This window comes from Monomorium pharaonis, chromosome 6 (assembly GCF_013373865.1).
Source record: "Monomorium pharaonis isolate MP-MQ-018 chromosome 6, ASM1337386v2, whole genome shotgun sequence".
Classification (NCBI taxonomy): Eukaryota; Metazoa; Arthropoda; class Insecta; order Hymenoptera; family Formicidae; genus Monomorium; species Monomorium pharaonis.
Window position 1 is genome coordinate 6,338,832 of NC_050472.1, and position 24,932 is coordinate 6,363,763.

Here is a 24,932-nt window from a genome sequence, read left to right on the forward strand (position 1 = left end):
AAATCCCTATTCCTTTCGCCAGAATCAGATATTAATGTTAATAATTTTAGTCATTATTATTATATAACAAAAACGTCCTATATGCAATGCGTGTTAATAGCAACCAAAAAGGTAAAATTTTACAGACATTTTAGGTAGAAGCTAGAAAAAATACTTAATACTATCCTGTTGTAAGTTTTAATTAATTTATAGCAGAGAGCTATGTATAGTTAAATTTATTTTTTAGTAATCTAAAAAAAATGCATTGATAACGAACTCACGTCCTTCGGGATTTCCGAATTCCAATGACTTTAGGAATGTGGAAGGTAATATACGGTTAATGAAACAATTTAAATGCAAATGCATGATAATACTTGAATGTATATTCGTTGTCAATGCCTAAAGTTCAATTTTCACTTTATTTCTGTTTCTTTCAATATTCTTTAAGCAGTTTTTTTTTAACACATATTTTTTACTTTATTTTTTTATACAATCTGATTTAATAGAGTGAGAATTTAGGCGTTAAAAGATTAAATTTGATACTTTTAAACTTTTACCGCTTCTCAGGGACTTTTGATCAAAATGTCTAACACCCACGGTCATCGTAGATGTAGTAATGAGAATCAAATTTGTATTCAAATTGTTAGAAATTAGTAAAATCCAAGATTTTTTGAAACACAATCTTGCCACAAAATTATAAAACTTATAGTTCATGGACGAAACAAATTATTCTAATCCCCAAGGGCATCTATACTAATCTTAACACGAAGATCCGTTGCAATTAACCTTGCGGACGATATATGTCCGTTAATAAAGTCTGATTTAGGAGATAATGTCTCTACATTAGAACTCTTTTATGTAGATAAAACAACGATAAAGAAATTTAAATTATCAATACCAAAAATCCTTTTTTGAAATTGCCCGTCCTTCTAAACGTAGTGTGAATTAGCTATAAAGTGGAAAAAAAACAAACAAACAAACTCTTAGCATCACACGCAAACAAGTGTGTCAAAATTCGAATAATTCATACAATCAATTCATACGTTTAGCATCGCGAAGCAAAGCCTGTTTGCATATTCGTCGATAACCGATAAGATAATCGTAGTTTTGGCACAATTGATGTTAATGGAGTCGATAGTTTTGAAGCTCAATGAAGCTAATAGGTGATATTAGATCGGTTTTTATTGTTCTACGTATCGTAAATTATTGGCAATGTTTCATTGTATTTGGCGGTTAAAAAAAATTAGTTTTGATTGCAAAAATTAACCCTCTCCTAAAAATCAAAGTTAACCACTCGCGAAGAAAAGAAATCAGTACTCCTGTAACTGACCCAGACTTAAACTATAAATTACGAATTAAATATAAATTTTTTAAATTTAAATGTTTAAAAATTCTAATCTCAAAACAGTCTTAATTTATAATTACTTATAAATAAAAATAAAAGCATTTATGTAAACAAAAATTACATATGCACCTATGAGTTAGTTAGAAATGTATTAAATTTGCGAATGTATTTCAGAGATAAAACCTTTTTTTTATTATTAATATAATGGCTTTATCGTTTAAAAACAAATTTGTCTATTCTGATGAAAGTATCCCTTTAACGGGTTATCTGGCGAAGCGCAACTAGCGAAGGTCACACGAGCAGTGCGATCACGACCTTTTCTTCGCAGTTGCATCGAGCCCCTTCATTCAGTGAAGAACTAAATACTAAGCGAAAGGTTAGCTTCACGAGAAGCGAACTTCATTCATGGATAATTACAACGTCGCGGGACGTTGCCTACCGTTCGCGATCAGATCGAGATGTGTATACAAAAGTGCGGATGTAAGAGTGTCGATCGAGAGGAACATTTCAATTAGTCCTAATGATGACCAACGTCGGTCCAAGATCATACTTGAAGAACATGATTTTGACCTTTGTGTTGTTGCAGATTGAAACATCGAATAGGAGAACAAACACAGTGAGAATAAACGACAGAACCGCACGTTCTGTGGAATCTAGAAGTATCAAAGTATATTTTATTTTCAGTACACGTTTAATTGCAATTGACCATTTTTGTTTCAGTTCGGAAAAATGTACAAGTGAAAATCGGGAAATGTTTTTCCCATGCGTGATCTCACCCACGCTTCTGAAGTCATCGCGTGCGACGAAACAACTCATGATCGAGGAAATTTCTCACGCGGAGGATGCGCTCCTTTTTATTCACGATTGTGTAACGCCGGCATTAAAAATTCATTAGGTTCTATAATCGCTTACTCGTAATATCCGATTTGTATTATGGGATTTATATTTCAAGTGCAATGAAATTAACCTTTTGAATGATAACGAAATTTTCCATAAGATGATGAACGAGCAAAAGCATAGAATACATTGACGATCAAAAAAATAAGTTTGTGAAATAATGAAAGATAATAAAATAAAAGAAGCTCGCAAGAATTGAAATTTTCCAAAATTAATCCTTTCTTAATATTTTAATTCGTAATTACGCTTAATAGTTTCGCGATCAACATCTTTTATTTATTATGGAGTTTAGAGAACTTGTCAAAGATCGAAGATCTTCTCTAAACTTCATATAATAAATAAAAAATCGCATTTGGAGAGATGTTTTATTTCGAGAAGAATATCCCGGTAATAAATTTGAACGGCGTGACACGGCGGGATATTTGTCACTGTTTTTTTTTATTAACGTGATTTGCCGACGTTGCAAATCGTTATAAGCAAATCGTGTAACAGAGAAAAAAAGAACCGGCAGTTGGAAGACATATCAACTTCGTCGTCAAGATGATTGCATCTCCACGTAATTAGGAATATAGAATTCCACTAAACACCTTCAAAGACTTTTTTGTTGACTCTTTATTGCCGTTACGTACGTAGACACGTCATAATTATTATTAATCGTCAAGGTAGTAATAGTGATGAGAAGAAATCATTAATCTATGCTAATTTAATTATTTTATACAAATGACGAAGATAAATTATTATATATCAAAATCTATAAACGTATGTAAGATTAAAAAGTTATAGTATATAAAATTAATATATTCCTCTAAAAAATTAATTAATTCTGAGTTGATTCTTCGCAAAAATTATGTGCTTAACAATCAAATTATTTATAATTTTCGGACATTGCAATTGACTGTCACCTTGAAATAAACGAGAAGAGCGCCTAGACTGAAGATTTCTCTACACAAGTACTATTCCCGTTAGCAAATAGCTTAGGTACTTATTCTAAGTACTTGCGCCACTGGCACTAAACTTTTATTGAACCCTACGGTAGCTGGTGCATCGCCACGCGCAATGCAAGCCCGCGTAATGTTTGCAGTTTGACCCGTTGATGATCGTTCGAGCATCATTGTGCCTAAGCGTCTCGAGCCCCGATGACGAGTTTACACGACTCAAAGAAGAAACATTAATGCCTCTTCCTTACGCAATGAAAATCTGTCGGCCTTTTTCATTTTTTTCCTGGCATAAGCGAAAAGTCGCCGTCATATAATATGCATCTCCTATATTCAAGCGCACGTCACCTGCGATCGTACATGCATCACCAGAGCAGCAAATAAAATTAATTTAAAAAATTATGTTAACAATGTTATTTATTTTATAATATAATTTATTTTACATAAAAGAATTTTTATATTAAAATTTTAATAAAGCAAAATATAGAAATCAAAGTGTGCATAAGTAATTGTATAATGCTTTGTCTTATTCTTATATTCTTTAAATAAAAAAGTCAAAATTAAGCTTTTTATGCAATTATTTGTATAATTTGAAATTCTAATAAGAGTAAAAAAATGTCTCTCTCTCTCTCTCTCTCTCTCTCTCTCCCTCTCTCTCTTTTTCTAATCCAATTTTATAAAAGGAATTTTTTTACTTTTATAGTAGCAAATTATTCGATTAATTGCACAATTTTATATTTTACTCTATGACATAAAAAAATAAAAATAAAGAATAGCGAATAAAAATCAAAATATATAAATAAAAATAGTGAAAGAGAGAAGTAACGTAATTCTAACGAACTTTTAGTCTACAACTGAAAGTTAATATCTTTATGAGAGAAATTAACAGGTGAATATCAAAATTCTGCCAACAGCTTTCATCGTGTACCGGCGATCGTAAATCGATTAGTCTTACATCATACGCAGTCTATAATACTCTTGCGCAACAAATTCAAATGTCAACAATATCAAAATCCACAAGCAAATATCGCGACCGCGAAAATTCGTCGCGAAGCGCTCGTCACCCTCGCTTTACGACGGCTGTTAAATTCAATCGGGTGTGTCGCCGCCATTACGTTATACTCGGCAGAATCGTTAGAGGCGACTTTGATAGACAACACGCACGGTAGACATTTACGATGGCAAGGTGTGCTGCAGTCTTCTTCCCAGGCTCAATCGTTTACTGTCACGGCGAGGTTTATCGCCACTCTGAGTTACACTCTTGAAAGATGTAATTCAAAAACCATGCGAAAAAAGTAGTTGCATAACCGAACCGCGAAATTTATCGCGTTAGCTACGGTATGGTAATTATCAGCGCGTACCTTTTCGCCGCTTAATTATGTAGCGAGGCAGAAATATAAAACGAGACCTGGTCCCGTTGGTATTTAGATATGCGTATACCCTATTTTGGTGGCTCATCGTGCGGAAGTTACAGCGTCCTTGTCCTCCCGTAGAGAAGAATGCAGAGAAAGGCAGTCGATTATGCAATGGATTATGATTCGGTGATATTTTTATCGAGCGCAGCTTTATTTTGCTTGCTAATCACTTACTGTTTCATTAAACGTTAAATAAACGCTCCGAGCAACAAATTCTAGTATTCTGCTTCAACGAAGCCAGTTTACGTACAAAAGGGGGAGCTCGATTGTAATAAAAATTATACCGTCATGAAAAATCAAATAGATTTCGAAATCAATTATTAACACAAGACTTGTATACGCCCTTTAACATATACGGGCACTTTGCGTCTTCTATCAGAATAAGGCCATTGCGGAGCTGGTTGCAGCGAAACATCGTTCATATTGCTGCCGCCGAGAATCCGTGTATTCTTTTTTTTTTCACGAAATGCATATGCACCAGTCGCGATATCAGTATTCTTCTTTTTTAATCGCGCGTACGTCCTTGAGTCTCTCGAAATTATCATCAGACGTGGCGCTCTGGCATCAGGGACGAATCACGGACGGAGTCCTTCGGCTATCGCCGTTCAGCATCCACCGTTCGGCTGGAGCTTTGAAATACCGCGGGTGGCTCCGTCCTTCTCACGGCAGATGCTCACTCTCACTTTCTCTCTTTTTGTCTCTCTCCGTCCTCCCCTCTGTCCTTCCCCGGGCTCTTTCGTTCCCTCTACCTTTCCAGTCCAACCCCCACCTGTACATGTGCGTGGAAGTAGAAGAATTACAGCATCCTCCCGCGTACATCTCCGCGCTTGGCGATATAATCGTCATGGACCGAACGCTCTGTCCTCCCCACTAGCCAATCGGGTAAATCCTATAAATGCTCTTGGTCGTCCGCGGACGAAGAAGTTACCTCCCGGGACGCTCGCGCTCTCCCGAGCGAGGCATGTGTTCGTTTTGAAGTGTCCGTTTGTTTTGGTCATCTACGGTGATCAGCGCAGCGATTTAAGCGATGGTAAGTAACAGTGCACGAATCGTGGACGCGAAGTGACATGAGAAAATGTAGGCACGGAGAATAAGGGTGGGTGGTGCACTCGACGCGAGAAGGGGTTGCAGCTTCTTACGTCGAGAAGTGCTTTTGGGAAGTGTGAAACCCAGTGAACAGAATTAGTGGAGAATAATTGCTACTCGAGAATCGAGATCGGAAAATTGAACTTTGCATTGTATTCTTCGCCGTTCATCGAACCTTCATATCCTGAAGTTCTTTATCCTTACGTTCTCGTGCGAACCGTATTGCACTAATATTGCGTCTTGTGACAAACGGAAACGCTAAAACAGAAGTGATGATAATTTCATTACCATATTAAAAAGAGTGATAAAAATGGACATTTGTAAAAAATTAATCGTGAATAAAGAAGTTCAATAAAAAAAAACTTACGTAACTATACAGTGACATCTTCAGTTTTTGCATAATAGGCGAAATTTTTTATTTGGTACTTCTAGTATTAAATTTTTAATTATTAAATTATTAAATATGTAATATATAAATTATTTTAAGTTAACTTAACTTTAAACTAATTTTTGCTTAATAATGTATAATGTATTATTTTTTGCTTAATTAATTTAAAGTTTTATTTCGAGTGTAAAGATCTTTTGATATATTAAACTTCTTGGATTTTTACAAAAAAGAATTTTTTAAGAAAGTTTTATGACACTATCGAGTTTGCTGTGTCGTTACATAAGTTTTTTTATGGCATATTCGGCACATATTTTTAAAAGTCTCAATTTTATCGTGCTGCGAAAACGCAAAATATTCGCAGTAGAAAGTATCGAGCACAGCGATTGCAACGGCAAAGATGCAACGACGATAATTTATTCCTCATGCATTCTCGTAACAATGGCAAGAATGGTCCGGTCGTCTTTGCGCCTTCGATTTTCGACTCTTAAAAGCGTCACACCCGTCACGTGCACTTTCCTTTCCATTAAAATAGCGTTTTCGTCGGTGAGCTTGTCGCTTGGTATTTACACATAAACCCACTCTTCTCGCGGGAATTAATAGCGAGACAGCCAGCTGTTGCAGCAGTTGCAAATGTCAAGGGTTATTATTGTTCCTTGACTTGAAATCCGTCTTGCCCGACACATTTTTTAGTTATTTTTTTCTTTCTTACAGTAAAAATTGTTTTTAAATAAAAAAAATAATACTAATAGAATCATCGTGCGCAAATAAAAAATACATGCAATAGTCAGACTAAAAATTATATCTAGTAGAAAAAATCGTAATAATCTCTCAGAATTTATTTAAAAAAGAGAAAGAAAAAGAAAGATTTTTATTAAGTAAAAAAAATGTTAAAATTAAATTCCGAAACAAGTTATAATATAATAGGGTATAAAAATTAAATAATAAATTTCAAAAATTAATTGTTTAATAAATATGCTTAGGAGAGAAGAGAATGTGTTTTTTTCAAGTATAATTTAAAATACAATTCTTGTAGAAATTTTGACATATACATGTATTAAAATAACAATATTTTATTCAGATGTTCATTAAAGCTTGCATTCTCTTCGCGTGTAGAACGATCTTAATACATAATAAATTTCTGCAAAATACCATTCACCTACTAATCCGCCAACCTGTTCACATTTATTTCCATAAAAACCGTTTTAGACTATCTTCTTCTCTGCTTCGTGACTGCTAAAAGCATTCTGAAATAAAACTATTATTAATCTTATCTTTTATAAGATTTATTATTTAGGGGCCCTAGTAAATTCAGTTAGTTGATTAATTAATATTCTATGACAATTCCGCATTGATGATCCAGATACGAAATCATAATCGGCGTTTGAAAGACAAAAGACAAACACACACACACACTTTATATATATAATATATATACTGTGTGTGTGTGTGTGTGTGTGTCAGTAATTTATGCAATATTTATATTTCTTCGAATTCCACCGATCGAGTTAGAACCACCTTAATTCTTGCTTAATGTGTGGATTAAAATGGAAACGATCACGTAACGAGGTAAATTTTCGTTCCGTAAAGGTCAATCGCGCGGTTCTCGTGCATAAAAAGTTACACGCCATCAAACTGTTCGGTTCGCGTGCCATTAGAGATCTCGAAGATCTCATGACGTAATACAACCGCGTCTTCTGTTCGACATCAAATGAAGCACAGTTGCGATACCTACACGAGTCCCCCACTGGTCCTCATGGTCCAGGACGCCCTATGCAAATTAAGCGAACCCGCGCTGGGTATGAAAGACACTTGAATCAACGGCAATCCTCTGGCGATCTTAATCGCTTTCATTTGTCGACTCTCACTTTCCTCATTCATCTCTTTTTTATGCTTCTTCAGAACGCAATGCTCCAACATTGTACTCATTATCTACTGCATTTAAAAAAAAAAGATAATTAAATAACTAAATTAAATTTAAAAATTATTTTAATAACAAATGTGTTACAAAATAGAATTTTTGTGATAAATTTTTTATTAATTCTTCAAAAAATTTATGTTATAAAAATTACATGTAGTTTGAAATTTTACAAGTTTATATGCGTATTGTTGTTAAATTATTATAAAAATACATGGCATAACTCCTCTAACGAGATTCCCTCGTTAGCTAATCAAACTCTTTTACGATCTCTTGATTAAATACAAGCTGGGCGTTAACAAGTACCAACTTACGTGAATGATAGGATTAGAGAAATTGTGTCGTGCAATAGTTTTACACCGGCACGATGCATAATTGAAATTCTTGCTGAAGTTGACCAAGAGGTTAAAGATTGATAATCACGATTAGAACTTGCACAATTCTTTATGTATATAATTCATGTACAACTCATGTATAATTAATTAATGTTGTCGTTTATCCTGTAAACAAATTTTTATATTGTTATAAAAATCAACATGAATAATTCCATGACGAAGCAATTCTACAATTAAATTTGCATGTAGAAATTATGAATGAAACTTAGATACATAATGACGATCCTTACGTCATTGGCACAATTCTACTTGCGGTGCAAGTGAACGTCACGCTTATCCGCGATACTCATCAACATTTAATGCATCAGATAATAGAAATGCATGTTCAATTGTTAATAAAATCGTGCAAGTTTCACGTGAAAGATTTTTCCTTTATGAGAAATAATAGGATCGTTACTTTCCGTAGTGTATCATCAATAACTAAGCAAATATCATCAACGTTTTATAATGTAAATAACAATAAATATATTTCTTAATATTTTAGAATATTAATTGAATATAAAAATATAAATTTTAAAAATATTAATATATTAATGTGCAAATTATTAAAATTACAACCATATCTTATAATAAATATTATTATCTCGTAATTTAAAAAATCGAATTCTATGTGTTACATGTAGTTAAGAAATTATAGAGATTAAATTAGTTTATTACAAAAATATATATTTTAAAATGTAATTTGCGATTAATCGATTATGGTATTAATTACTTATCTTGCAATCGTAACTTTCACTGATCTATCTGATGCCTGGCATCCATTCGGGCCGAATGTCAATGACTGCGCATCGTTAGTGATCCGCAAAAATGTCGTAATTACTACCGAAGCATGTGCTTGGCGTGTTACGCAAATGGATCTTACATCGAGAGAAAACTTTTTCCCTTTAAATCCCCCGATTATTGTCCGTCGACAGAATGATGAATCGTCCCGTTGACGATTCGTCACGTTCAAGAATCGTGTTAAAAAGATTCAATTCGGTGTCTGCGTGTTTTACTCTTTTCGATCGCCATCGCAACTGTTATCACGAAACGATTTGTTCTGACCACTGAGCCAAAGTTAGAATTAATATATGTTATATAAACAACGCAAACGATGAGTGTAGTAATAGTATCAATTAACATCAATTAATATTTTAATAAAATTGTACAGTTACTTTTCTAGTATAATAAAATTGATTTTATTATACTAGAATTTTATTATACTAGAATAGATTTTGCATTAGTAAAGTAAAAACAATTTTTAGTTATTTTTATAAAAAATTAATTACTTTAATATAAATGCAAGCATTAAGCATTATAGCAATATTCGTAATCAGAAATGACTTATTATATAATTAAATCAAGCACTAAATTTTTATTACAGATATTATATAGATATTATAAACAACTAACTCAATATCATTTCGCACAGATTGCGAAAACCATCATTTCAGTAAATAAATTGACTTATAATCGCCAACACAAATTAATTAAATTCTTAAAACTTGACATGGATTGTGACAATTTCAAAATTAATTCCAAGTTATATTTATGGCCCGTCGTCACGTCATATCTTAATCGCATTAAGTAACACGTTAGTATAGAAATGCCGATATTATTTTGATAAGCTCGCCAAGCGAAGACGAAAGAATACTATGTCATTCGGCTATCTCGGTGGCATTCTCCTAAAAATATTTCGTTACTTAGCATAAATGTGTGCATTCATCCGAATATGCAATATCCGCGTTTAGCAAGCGCGCGTCCTCGGAAGTCCTCCGGCTATATCGAACAGAAAACTCGAACTTCGTCATTCTCGAGTCAAAAAAAATTAATCGATGAAATCTACAATTATGATCCTCGTTTAATTCGCTAAATTAATGCTATGACATAAAGAATGCGCTATTGAAAGACTTCTTCGGGAATGTTGTTGCCTTAAAAAAAAACAACGTGTTTTTAAAATTAAAAGAAATTTATGTTTACAAATTGTGCAACGGAGAAATTTCATTCTTGATATAAGAATTTATCGTAAAAAATTTCGAAAAAGTTTTAACTTCCAAAGATTGAAGATATTTTGAGATTATCATATGTATAATATAAGAGTGTCGCATTTATAGAGGTATTATCGATTTCGCAATTACATATCTTAAGACTCGGTATTTCAGAAACATTTGCATTGCTCAAGAACGTTTTTCACACAAGACTGCGAAATTTTATCATAATTTAATTGCATTTATTTTAAAGTCTCTCCGTCAGTGTGAAATATTTTTGCACAAAAAAATTTTTATTATTCATAAAATGTGCTCTTAAGCAAAAACTTGCGTTGTTTAATTCATTTGAGTAAAAAGACGATTGAAAGAGCCAAAAAAATTGATGACAGTTGTCCATCGATATGTCATTTAATGCAGCAAGTATTATAACTTTCAATTTCTCGGCATATCTTTTATCTAAACTAAAAAAAAAAACTTTTAATCGTACCTTATCTTTAAAAGAGACTTGTAAACTCGAGTTTATCAACTCGTGATATAATATCTCCGTTTGAAATACAATCCATGAATCCTTTGTTACGAAAGAGATGCAAAACAGCGTTACGCTATGTAGAAAGCGATTCGAAGCATCTCAAAATTCGTCGTTACAGTAAGCCAGATTGCTATCAATATCGGGCAGTCATTCGTAAACGAGACTCGAATAGTAAATTGCTATTTTCACGGTACGACGCCCGTTTCGTGACTCACACTCTACGCTCGCTTTCTTTCGTACGACATATAACGCTGCCATAAACGCGAAGCGCCGACGCGTATTTGCATTTATCGGGCACCATCCTCATCTCTCCCATATTCGCCGATCAGCCGAGCTGCAGCCAGGCGGCCGGTCGACACCAGCCGTTCATTGTGGTATTTTGATTATGCAATAACGGGCCGCCGCGGCACCAAATTGGCCAGTAAATTTTAAGATGAGCCCATGTCCTTTCGTAATAACGATAAATACTCAGCTGTCCTTTTTTTTCTTCTCCCACCTGTGCCCCCCTCTTCTCATTTTTCTCTTCGCGAGATCCGGACAGGATCGATCTTCGCGAGGTTAACCGCCAGTCCGCTTGCGTAATGCAATTATAATGCGGCCCATCATCACCGGTGAACCTCTGCCTTTTGGCAGCAGCAAAGAGATTCGTCGCGATACGAGATTGGAGTCTTCTTAATTATACATACCATTACATCCCACGCAGGTTCATGAAATATGAACTCGCTATTATATTCTCTTGCTATCCTCTTAGATCATTATTTAAAAAAAAAAACACTTCAAAAAATGTGGAAATAGGGAAACTCACCGTTGCTTCAGAAGTACAATGCTGGGAAAAATAAAAAATAGTAAGAGAACTATTTTAAATAATGTGTCTAAAAAGACTAAATACTTTTCATATTTACTACACACAAAATTTTAAGATAGCATTTTTTACAGATACGTCAATTTTTCTCAGCATTGCTTCAACATGAGTAATGGTTAAATTTAGACGATTGAGAAATAAAAATATTTTTCTCTACGATTGAATCTTATAAGTATATAATGCGACGTGTTACAAATACGCTTTTAATTTCAATTTAATTCGGGTTTGATTTATATTTTTTATTGTAGTTTATATAATTTAAATCTTAATTTTTTTAACCTTTCTACTTAGGTAAAGCAAATTCGAAATTTTTGCTACAATGCCACATCGCAGTGCGAAGCAGTGTAACTGCTTGCATACCGTTACGCCTAATACAAGGAGGAAAGTGGTACTTTTTATGATACGTCCGCGGCGAATGGATGAATTACTGCAAGTTTCTTACTATGTAACACGCGATCGGTTGTGCGCACGTGGAAATGTCATGGGGTTGAAAAGCAAAGGCACGGGTTTTCCGTTCGCACGTACCGATCCGACTTGTTGGAAAGAACCGGCTCTGTCATGTTAAGCAGTGAAAACACCGTACTACACGGCCGGGAGCTTTTGTCGGCGCTCGACAATAGCTCGTCAGTCTTTCCGAGCCGCGTTGTTCTTCGACGACAGAGACGCGACGTCGTACGTAGAAAGTAATTACGAGTCCCAGGTGTAACAAGAAGCCGACAATTTATAGGAATTTCCCTCATAAATGATCGAGCCGCAATGCATAATAATTAATATCGACTGGTTATTGAGCAAATAATTAATAATAATAACGTAGGTTGGCTTGTGCAAGATATTATCGTTATATATAATATTATTGTTACTTGTTATTAAATATGATAAAAATAGACGACTTAGAATACTTGAGAAAAATTGTAAGGTGGCTAGCGATTATTCAATTCTGAATATTCAATATTTTTAGAAATAAAGAATAAAAAAATGGTCCACGAAACAATATGTGCTGACTGAAATTTGCTAAGATTGAAAATTAGAAGATAAAAAAGTTTTATAGCGTCTACATATTTTATAATATTTCTCTCGATAAATTTTACTTACTTTATTCATCACTCCGCTGCTATGCATAACATAGTATTTAGCGTCGTGACTTTTACCTACTCTATTTCGACATATGACACAATCGGTGGAGATTACGCTAATCGATACGAGCATTTATCATCATTGAGCGAGATAATTGGAAAGCACCTGTCCCGAAGGCTTTAATCGCATTTTATTAGTGTCTAATAAGACGTAATTAGCTGGCGGCTTGCACGAATTATGCAAGAAGCTACATTTGCACCTTATAAGGATGACCCGGCTGTGCACGCTCGCCCATTGAACGTATACGCACCCCACGCTGATTAAGCCTGTTTTGCTAAGAGCTGTCTGCCGCGTTAAGCCACACTTGACAAATTACTTTCTCCACGGCTAACGTCCATTACGCGATTCGCAGTCTGGGTGTCGCTCACGAATTATGGCACCTGTTTTTTTTTTTCCGTCAAGGATGCGCGTTACGCGGAGAATCTCATCTTACGAAATGAGGTTCTCCCCGGTCCTCACGTTGCTCCGAATCTCGCGCGTTGCGTAATATATAAGGTAAATGTCCCAACCGAACCCATGTCCGTATATTCGACACTTACACAAAACTTATTATTATTAATATTAATTGTTTTTTTAAATTTAATTATAAAATACTTTAAGAGATATATATATTAATAGGTTGCTTTAAACATTATAAAAAATTATTAATAGAAATATTAATATGTTGCACAACTAGTTCAGAATTTTATATTTTAATTATGTAATATATATATTTTATAATATATATGTATATATGTATATAAATTTTACATATGCATAACTAAGTAGTACATTAATTTTTCTAGAATCTTTTATCACTCCATACATTTGTCCATGCATTGCTTGCTTTCGTAATATATGCTGTAGTACACGAATATTAATAAAACTTTATGAACCACCTGTTACAAATGGCAACATAATCGCAAGATGACCATTAATTTTTCTGAATTCCTTTACCGCGTTTTTCTTTATTAAAGTTAATCTAATCAGTGAGTAACGCGATTGTAATGAGCAATATTGATTCGATAATCCGCTGTTACAGAACATGTAATGTGACTATTATTAGATCTCTTAAATATTATCATGACTTTTTATTACCATACATTCTTTGCGTGTACATCATTCAAAATATTGATTTGACAAATATCTCAATGCTACTTCCTGGATATTCCAATATTATTATCAATTTTTTAATCCTTGACATTTATTATTTAACACAGGAAAGATTACATAATTTGCACAAATCTGCTACAAGTATTCAAAAATACATTGCAAAACCAAGTATGTAAAAAATGCATCATCTATGTATGTGATTCAGTTCTCGGCATAAAATTAACAACAAAACGTGTTAAACTACATGTTAAAATATGTAAATTTATTTTTTTATGCTGTAGTTATTTTTTACGTAGAAAACTAAATCACATTTTTTATACACTTGTATTTGCGTAGGAGAACGTAGGATTCACTTGTTGAAAACTATGAATACATTATTAAGTATACTTCTTTTAATGAGATTTGATTAAAGTCCGCAAAGATTTTTCAAGCATTAAATCACTTTCGACATTCACAGAAATTAATACAAGTCTTTAGCTGATAAAATCTTTTATTACGTAGTTATAGTGATTAAAATTTGAAAATTCTCTTACATAGAATTTTTTAAACGTAATTACATCTTGCTCTTTTTAATTATTATAATAAAATCTATTTTTATAAACTGCGCTTGCAATTCTTTCTTTTGGAAGGCTCCTTCATTGTCCGTGCAATTATCTTGGAAAGGTTCGCACAATTAAAAGAAATTCTATACCTTCGGCGATTTGATCGAGTCTCTTCCGCGTGTTCATTGGCGACAGTCGCGTGATTAGAAATTTCAACGCTCGATTGCGTTGCGCAAGACATTTTGCACCTTACACGAGCCATACGTCGACCCGAATGAGAAAAAGGCCATCGGGGTCCATGTCGCTTATCGACCAGCATCTTGACGTGGACTCTCGCTTTCTCCAAATGTAAATGAAGTGCCTAAGGATACTCTGTAAGAATAATTGTTTACTCGATTGTTTAATCTACATGGACCTTCGCGCAGCGTTGAACAAACGGGATAACACCCGGCACTGCCGGGTTGTCCGCCGTGGTTATTATGCTCTAATAATTGCTCTACTTATCACGTACAGCGAGAATATAATCACTTGGGCGCGGCAAAGTACCGCGCGCGTGTACAACGAAGTTTCGTAATTAACTTTTTCACGTTCTATTGAGCTGCATTTTAAATTTAAATGATCTCTTGAGATTCTCGAGAAAGCGCAAACTCGACTCTTTCTCGAAGTCTTTTGAGCATCCTACAGTTGCAAGAATAGGAAGATTACTCATGTCACCGGTAAATGGTTTGCAAATAAATTCTGTCATGAATTCCATCAAAGACGACTTCTGGCACTCTCGGCGGGTGGGACGGCCTGTACCGTGTAAATCACGATCCTGTCTCTTTCACAAAATAATGTGTGATTTCACAGTTGCAAGGCGCTCCGCAAGAAGTTGTCTGCGATCTGCGCAATTTTTCAAGAGACTTGAGCAAACTTATATCAACCTTAATAAAATTACATAGTATTGTTATCGAACACTTCCTATGTACAGAGTTTTCATTTACATAGTAATAATATTGTATGTAGATGCTTCTTAGATCAATCTTTAAAATCTTTATTATAATATAATTTTATTTTAGAATAATTTAATAGAAAGTAATGTAGATAAATTATTTAATGTGTAAAGTAAAAAATAAATAATTTAATAAAAAACTAAGTAAAAAAAGTACAACAAAATAAATGCAAAATTATATTTACAGTTAACAAATATATATATAATAAATTTTTTAAGTTGCAAACTAGTTTCACAAAATTGTTTTAAGCATAATATAATAATAGATTCTTTTCACTTTTTCTTAGTTTAAATAAAAAATTAATCTTGCAAGAGCACTTGATTCGATAACGCCTTTAAATAATAGTTTTACGTAAGCAGCAAAAATCTATTTGAGACCATAAGTTGTCATTAACTCATTGACATGACTGTTAAGTGATTATTGTGTCGCCTCGAGCGAGATAGAGAGAGAGAGAGAGAGAGAGAGAGAGAGAGAAAACTCCCTGTTGTTAGCACAATAGGATTCGCGCAGTGACACGTTACGAGAGAAACCTGTCTAAAGCAAATATGGAAAAGGCCAAAGGTGGAACAAATATAGTGACAAATTAATGGATGTAATTGATTGACTTAGATAATATCACAAATATATCAGAAGTGTAGAAACTATCTGATAAATGCAATGTTTCTTGTAACATCAATCTTTAATTTAACATTTATATTATTTCCTATCTATTTACATATGAGCTAGAACTTAAATTAATTTTTATTTCTATGTTTTTTAGTCAACTTTTGTTTTCAAACTATTATAAATAACTATTAAAAATTTTAATTACTTTACATTTTTATCCTGCACTCCTTTCTTATAATAATTTTACACATACTGTGTCATAAATATAACAATGTTCCTACCACGTATCTAACAAGCTATATTATAAACAGCTATTAGAAAAAAATTACATAACATAAAAGTCAGTGTTAATTTTTTTTCTTTCTTAAAATATTCTTAAAATATTTAAATAGATAAGTTTATTTTAACATTGAGACATTTACTTTAGCGAAATCAAAATATTAATATTGTATCACGTTTTTTAAAATAAAAATATTAAAATATTTATTTTGATTAAATTTTAATATAATGAGAATTAAAGTTTCTAATAAAAAATTTAAACTCTATCTTAATTTAGAAATTTTATAATGTCACTGATTTTGAGATATATAGTGCTTACCAGTGATATTCCATAATCTATTTTTTAACCGATTTCAGCACACTTCTATAACAGAACCTTTTACACACTAGCAAGATACAAGTTAGGAGAGGTTGTATTTTCCTCGTGGCATACGCGCTGCCATCCTTCTATATAAATTATAAAGCTAAAGGTCACCGGACGCGCTACTTCGGGACAGAATCATCGTTCGTCGAACACAGGTGCCGTCGCAAATGGTTACGGCGATTTAATTCGCTAGTCAGAAGTGTCAGTTAAATCTGATGAAATGAAATGAGACGTCTTTCGACAAATCCGTTAATGAGATTGCAATGCATTTGCCTACAAATGCGAAATTATCTATATTGAAGAAACAAATACAACGAATTTTTATAAAAAGTCATCTTTGCTTTAGCAGAATTTGGATATAAAATATATTACAACACACTAAAAATATCAAATAATAAATTTAAATAAAAAAAAATAAATAATAAAAGCAGTAACTATAAATATTTAACGTTGCAAATACAAGCAATAAATGTGGTGCTAAATATATAAAATTTCGATTAAGAATTATAATATCTAATGCTTATTAATTGCTTAAAATAAAGCAAGTGTTTTGTATTATAAAAACTGTTATATTAACGGGAAGCTCTTAGTATAGTGTAGTAAATGGCACTGTCTGCATCATCAAACGTTAATCGATGAAAAGACGATACACCATATTCTACGCACGCGAACCTTTCACGATCATCGTCGTATTACATAGCGCCTTGTGCGGCCAAAATGCGTTATGTAAGATTACCATGAGTGAAGCGTGAGATTATCCCACGAAGATGATCTCCGATCTATTACAATTGCATATGTGAACACTCAACTAATTATTACGAGAAAGAAAATAAATAAAACGATTTTTATTTTCTTGTTCAATCGGCGATCATTAGCGCGATAATTATCTAGGAAGCTTCAAAATAAAATATATTTGTAATGATAATTAAATATGTTGCATATTTAATTATAATTGTACAGAAAGTAATTAAAACAAATGTATAATAAAAGTTATAATAAAAACTAATAATAATAACAAATTTTTATATGATTTAAAATTTGAAATTTTTACGGAAATCATGTTATAGTGGAAGCTGCTGTGGGCGGCCGTTCTGGTGGCCGTGCTCTCCACGTGTCATGCAGATGCAAACCGTGAGAGAAGCAAACGTGCGATAGAGAACAGCCCACAGTTTCAAGGTTATATCTATGAACCGCCGTCTAAGCCTTTTACTTTACCCACTGAGTAAGTAATCAAGAATGTTACAATTTTAATACTTTACCATTTGTCCTATTAAGTTTACTTTTACAAAAGTGTTATTTACAAGTAATATTTAACTAATAATAAGTAATCTTTTATCGACCATTGTACAATTATATTATAAGCAATAATTACATCAACAGAGGATCACGGACAAGTCTAGTGACGTTAAGGCCAACGACAGTGACATTGCCACCGTATACTTATACTACTCCAAGGATTCAAACAACGATAAGAACAGTACCACCGCCACCAAGAACATCAACACGTATAGTGACAGAAGGATATACATATACAACTCCAAGAACTCCATTCCCACCGTATACCTATACAACTCCAAGGATTCAAACAACGATAAGAACACCGCCACCACCACCGAGAACGCCACCGCCACCACCGAGAACACCACCGCCACCGCCGAGAACACCACCACCACCGCCGAGAACACCACCGCCACCGCCGAGAACACCACCGCCACCGCCACCGCCCAGAACACCCCCTCCAGTAACAGATGGATATGTATATACTACTCCAAAAATTCCATTCCCAACACCACCTAGAACATTGCCACCGCCACCACCACCACCAAGAACACCACCGCCGCCACCAAGAACACCACCACCACCACCTAGAACACCGCCAACGCCACCACCACCACCAAGAACGTCAACAAGTGTGATAACAGAGAGATATACATATACAACTCCAAGAACTCCATTCCCACCATATACTTACACAACTCCAAGGATTCAAACAACAATAAGAACACTGCCACCGCCACCAAGAACGCCACCACCACCACCTAGAACGCCGCCACCTCCTCCGAGAACACCACCACCACCACCAAGAACGCCACCACCACCTCCGAGAACACCACCACCTCCTCCGAGAACGCCGCCACCACCACCACCAAGAACAACTGAAGGATACGTTTATTCAACTCCAGGAACAGAGTTTACATTGCCACCAAGAACACCGCCACCAAGAACACAGCCACCAAGAACACAGCCACCAAGAACACCGCCACCAAGAACACCGCCACCAAGAACACCGCCACCAAGAACACCGCCACCAAGAACACCGCCGCCACAAACACAACCACCATATTTACCACCTGTTAAAACGCCGCCACCATATACTCCTCCCCCGAGGACACCACCTCCTCAAACTTTTCCACCAATAACACGGCCGCCATACACGCCACCGCCATATACCCCTCCCTCGAGAACACCACCTCCTCAAACTCCTCCACCAAGAACGCCGCCACCATATATTCCTCCCCCGAGAACACCACCTCCTCAAACTCCTCCACCAAGAACACCACCACCATATATTCCTCCACCGAGAACACCGCCACCATACACGCGGCCTCCTCAAACTCCTCCACCAAGAACGCCGCCGCCATATACGCCTCCTCCAAGAACACCGCCTCCTCAAACTCCCCCACCAAGAACACCACCGCCATATACGCCACCGCCATATACTCCTCCCCCTAGAACACCACCTCCTCAAACTCCTCCACCAAGAACACCGCCGCCATATACACCACCGCCATATACTCTTCCCCCTAGAACACCACCTCCTCAAACTCCTCCACCAAGAACACCGCCACCATACACGCCTCCTCCACAAACACCTCCACCAAGAACACCAGCAACATATTTACCACCTGTCAAAACCCCACCACCAAGAACGCCACCACCATATACTCCTCCCCCGAGAACACCACCTCCTCAAACTCCTCCACCAAGAACACCGCCGCCATATACGCCACCGCCATATACTCCTCCCCCGAGAACACCACCTCCTCAAACTCCTCCACCAAGAACACAGCCACCATATACGCCACCGCCATATACTCCTCCCCCGAGAACACCACCTCCTCAAACCCCTCCACCAAGAACACCGCCGCCATATACACCACCGCCATATACTCCTCCCCCGAGAACACCACCTCCTCAAACTCCTCCACCAAGAACACCACCACCATATATTCCTCCCCCAAGAACACCACCTCCTCAAACTCCTCCACCAAGAACACCGCCGCCATATACGCCACCGCCATACACTCCTCCCCCGAGAACACCACCTCCTCAAACTCCTCCACCAAGAACACCGCCACCATATATTCCTCCTCCGAGAACACCTCCTCCGCAAACTCCTCCACCAAGAACTCCACCTCCCCGAACGCCAGGATATGTATATACTACGCCACCAACAATCTTTACTTTCCCTCCTGCAACCAGGCCAACACTACCTCCTCCACTTCCACCTAAAACTGCACCTTCTTACCTACCGCCTTCTCCAACTAGACCTCCTTATGTACCGCCAACTCCAAGGACAACAACAGAAGGATATGACTATGAAGCTGGCTCATTTGACAATGAACAAGGAACGTATTCTCCTACCAAAAGACCAACTACTCCACGATTACCACCAACTACTGAAAGATTTACCCCAAGAGTTACTACACAATATACCACACGACCTACTCCTCGCTTGACTACTCGAGTCACTCCGCCATCTACCTATCTTCCGCCTTACTCTACGCCACCCACTAGATACACTCCAACCACAACCAGATACACTCCAACCACGACCAGATACACTCCAACTACGACTAGATATACTCCAACCACAACTAGATACACTCCAACGAGATATACTCCAACTACGACCAGATATACGCCTACCACTACAAAATATACTCCAACTGTAAGAACGACTTATTCGACTAGCACATACACTCAAACCACGGGTACTCGACCACCACCGTATCTTCCACCGTCAACCCCGAGGCCAGTATATCCAACTGTGACGGCGCCACCGCCACCCTCGCCGATTTACAGCATTACACCCAGCACGCCGACATTGCCGCCACCGACTGGAAGACCGGCACCACCTCCAACTCTGCCGCCCACGACACCCAGGCCAACATTAGGATACAATTACCCGATTCCCGATATTCCGTTTGATACTCGCAAACGATGAGAGCAGTTGACGTAAGCAGCTTGCAATGCGTTACCAATCAACAAAATCTTGAATATTAGTATGCATAATATTAATATTTGCAAAGATTATTATTTAATGGTCAATGGTAGCGCTGAACATTTGCCAAACGTTTAAAATGTCGTCTTTTTTATATATTGTTGGTTCTCGCTACACTGTTTTTTTAACACAGAATTTAATCAACCAACGAGTGTCTTTTTATATGTGTAATGAGTGTGGAAAAAAAATAAAAATTTTTTAAAAAAATCTTACATATCTTTCCGTTTTAACATAAAATGTGTCTCTGATGAAGGCACTGAGCATATATTAAAGTTAGAAATAATTTCCAGATGTTACATATATCACATTGTTATAAAACTTAACGATGCATTTAATGTGAGAAAATGGGACGTGTAGAAAATTGCATTAATTGTGCTAATCAATGGGAAGCATGTTCGCATATTTGAAAGCGCAATTAATAACAATACATATACGTCTAACTATAATTAAATAATTTTATTTCATTTAAAAAAGAATTAACAAATTAATATATAATATGTTCTACATATAATATATAAACGTATTAAAACACGTTTAATTATAAAAATATTTTGTTGTTGTAAAGATGTATCTTAAAAGCTGTGACGCACATACAAGATTATTAGTACTATTATATATTAGTCGATATTTATTTACAAATTCCCTAATAATAGTTATAAATACTTTTTTTATTTCAAGAAATAATATTTCAATAAGTTAGTTTTTAAAAAGAAAATATAAATTGTTGTTTATGGCTCACAACAACTTTTATTGCAAATTTATATCGATTTCTATAAATACCTATTCAGTAACGTGTTATTTAAAATTCTATGGTTTCTATTGCAAATGTCGCTTTTTATTATTTTTGATATTTTCGTGTAAACACTTCTGACAAAAAGTGCCCATCACGAGCAAGAAATTACGATGCCGCTTTGGACTCGAACGAGCGGACGAAAATGGAGCGTTAGCAGCGTATTTAGCAGGTCAAGCACCGGAACGGTGAGAGATTTTCCTCGCATGTCATGCGCGCTCGATGGCACTCGAGTCTGGCATCAAAGTAAGTAGCCCATAACCACCTGCCTTCTACTTGCCATAACGAGCCTCCCCCACAACACAAAGGAAATCTTTCACGGCGCTGATGGAATCGCCAGTGAAAACTGCGTACCGAGAAATGCGCGAACGGTTAGTTGCGTGGGAACCGGCGAAAGAGCAACGTCGTGCGTGCTCTATATAGTTCTATATACCAAGTTTTCCTTCGTTTCGTCAAAATATATTTGAGGAACGTTTATCGATCGTTCGCGATTACACCCGACGACAATGGCGAGGTGAAACGAATCGCAGCGAGGCATGTCAACGGTAAGCTGATTAATTAAGAAACGCTCAGTATCAACAATGTGTAATCGTAAAGGACACCAGTCGCCAGACCTCTCAGAAGGCGATGCTTGAAACCAGCAGGAGATCCGCCATAAGTACATCCGAGCTAGGGCTTTATTCTGATCGCGGTGATCGATATAACAGGAGCCGTTACGGTTTAATTGTGAGGAAACTTGCGATCGGAGTTATGGCGGTGGTAACAGTGATATTGGTGAGTAGCCGAGAGTGCGCACAATTACAGATATCATTAATTATCCATTACACTCGTCACGCATTAGGAAACGTTTCAGGACACAGCTGAAGCTTATAGCTAAAATGTTTAATTGAAAAAAACTTAAAGGAGTATTACTTATTAACACAGTCCTGTAATTATAAAGAATAATTTAAATGTTTCCTTACGTATAACAATCGATATACAGCTTTCTTCGTGAGCATAGACATATATTTCTAGACCGCATCTGTCGTCACTTAATAACGATCCTATTCAAGGAGGAAGCGTTAACAACGTTCTATAAATAGCTCGTTAAAGTCGTTAAACAGCCAGGATTAGGAACATAAAGTAGTTCGTTACAATTGAATAGATGAAGTGATGCTTACATTATTTATCTTCGTTCCGTCTTTCGCGTCACGTCTTACAACTAATGACGTCGCTGCGCGGTTCTGTCGCATTCAATTTCCATGGGATAATGACCCTGCGCGATGAAAACGTCTCCGCTCGCGACGCATCCTGTTTCGCATGATTTTTTTTTTTGCGATGCACTCCGAGATATGATAATTAAACGGCGGCGAAAATGTTTTCGCGAATCTCTTCCAACGCGAGGGACAATAGGCGTAATTACAGTTTTCGCGCAGTTTTCTCCGGTGATTAATGTCGGAGACGCGTGTGGCATCGTAATTTCACCGCGAATCTTCGGGAGTATCCCTTCCATGCATGGGGAGCCAAGCGCGAGCGGAGATCTCTGCACGCTTCACATGTAGGGCGTTAACTGCACGGGTTTAACCGTCGCTCGCCAATTGGAAACGTGGGTTAATTGCATCTCCGTCGCGGTTTTCAAAAGCTGGGCAAACACCTCGTTCGCGGATTTATGAGCTGTTGATTACTCATACAATTTTATGTTGCAATCGCTCTTATTTTTTCTGCAATCAAATTGGACATTAAGGTTTCGTTGAGAGCCATTAAATGTTGTGCCGTTCTTATTGAGAAGTAGCGCAATGTTCAGTTTATTTAATTTTATTTCTCCTCGCTGGATGTTAAAAACAGTATTTTTATTGATATCTTCGTGTTATCAATCGCACCACGCTTTGTTCTTATTTGTTTACAATCAAATGTTACATATACTATTTAAACTTAATAGTTCAACGTTATCGTAGGTGGCGATATTTATGTACGATTTCACGTCCGTCACGTCGGGGAACAGTAAATTCAATCAGGAAACCAAACACATATACGTGCTGCAGAATGCTCTCAAAAAATTACCGAATCCTCCGAAAAAGTCGAACTCCACGATCCTGCCCGAGGTCAGGTTCAATCGTACGGACGATCTCCCCATGGAGGATCGTTCGGACGACGAGAACTACGAGAATCTCGTGCAGCGAAATGCAACGGACGATATAGCGCTACCGTTCGAGACAGGCATCGCGAAAGCGAACGGGCCCGAGATGAGAGCGCAGAATCTGCACAATTTCAAGCAGCGGAAGAGAGTGCTGAAGTCCATGGAAGAGGCCGATGAAAACGAGGAACCGGAGGCCAAGCAGTTGTTCGACAATCATGCGATCGTTTATCGCGTGAGACAGAGGTGAACGTCACGTCATCGTTATTAATCCCCTTACGTCTTTATCTTAATATGCGCCGTACGATTTCTCCGATCGTCATTCGTCAAAACGAACGAAAATGTTAAGGGACCAAAGCGTTGGTTTTTTCTTTTTTTTCACTCGAACGACGATTTGTAAATGTCGATATCACGACCTTCGCAACGCGGAAGAGCTGGCGCACGTCGCGCGAGCGATTGAAATCTCCCATCAATAATCCCGAAAATATCGCGAATATCATTAGCATCAGTCTCGTGGCGTGCAAGGAATACTTTCTACGTTAGGTAACGTTGTGTCATTGCGCGCGCGCCAAGTCAATTCTACAAATTGCGCACCGCACAGGACTCCGCCGAAGTCGTTCATCACGCTTACATATCAATCAGTTAATATCGCGACGCGCGGAGAGAGAGCTGATATTAATGATATCGCGAAAATTATTACACAACGCGTCGGGTAACGCTTGCGCGTCGGCCGAATTTGACACGGTGATTCTTCATCGATTTGGCAGGCACAAACGTCCTCCGTTCGACTCCGACGAGAGCGCGGAGGATCCGCGACCCACGCCGTTTCACTGGGAATTCAAGACGCCGCAGCCGACGTCGTTCAAACGGCCGAGGTATCCGCAGCTGACGCAATACCGATACCCGCATTCGTCCAGGAGCATCCAGGACATCATCAAGTATCTGACGAACAACGAGGTGTCGAACCGCGGCATCAAGTTCACCGGCGTCTACGTGAACCCGAAGAAGTACGACCTGGTCCC

General features: G+C 36.8%; 2 protein-coding genes across 2 annotated transcripts in view; both read left to right on the forward strand.

Moving 5' to 3' along the window:
• Nucleotides 1-17,439: 17,439 nt before the first annotated feature.
• On the forward strand, nucleotides 17,440-20,950 carry LOC105828829 (proline-rich extensin-like protein EPR1). Its single transcript, XM_036288421.1, has 4 exons — nucleotides 17,440-17,448; nucleotides 17,790-17,944; nucleotides 18,103-18,279; nucleotides 18,571-20,950. Exons 1-4 carry the CDS (start codon nucleotides 17,440-17,442, stop codon nucleotides 20,948-20,950), a joined length of 2,721 nt encoding a protein of 906 aa, XP_036144314.1.
• Nucleotides 20,951-21,754: 804 nt separating this feature from the next.
• LOC105828814 overlaps nucleotides 21,755-24,932 on the forward strand; it is a 5,128-nt gene continuing 1,950 nt past the window's right edge. Inside the window, exons 1-4 of the mRNA XM_036288422.1 lie at nucleotides 21,755-22,342; nucleotides 22,395-22,571; nucleotides 23,732-24,156; nucleotides 24,678-24,927. Coding sequence (XP_036144315.1) covers nucleotides 22,334-22,342; nucleotides 22,395-22,571; nucleotides 23,732-24,156; nucleotides 24,678-24,927 — 861 coding nt within the window. The 5' untranslated portion in view covers nucleotides 21,755-22,333. The remainder of the gene's footprint in view (nucleotides 22,343-22,394; nucleotides 22,572-23,731; nucleotides 24,157-24,677; nucleotides 24,928-24,932) is intronic.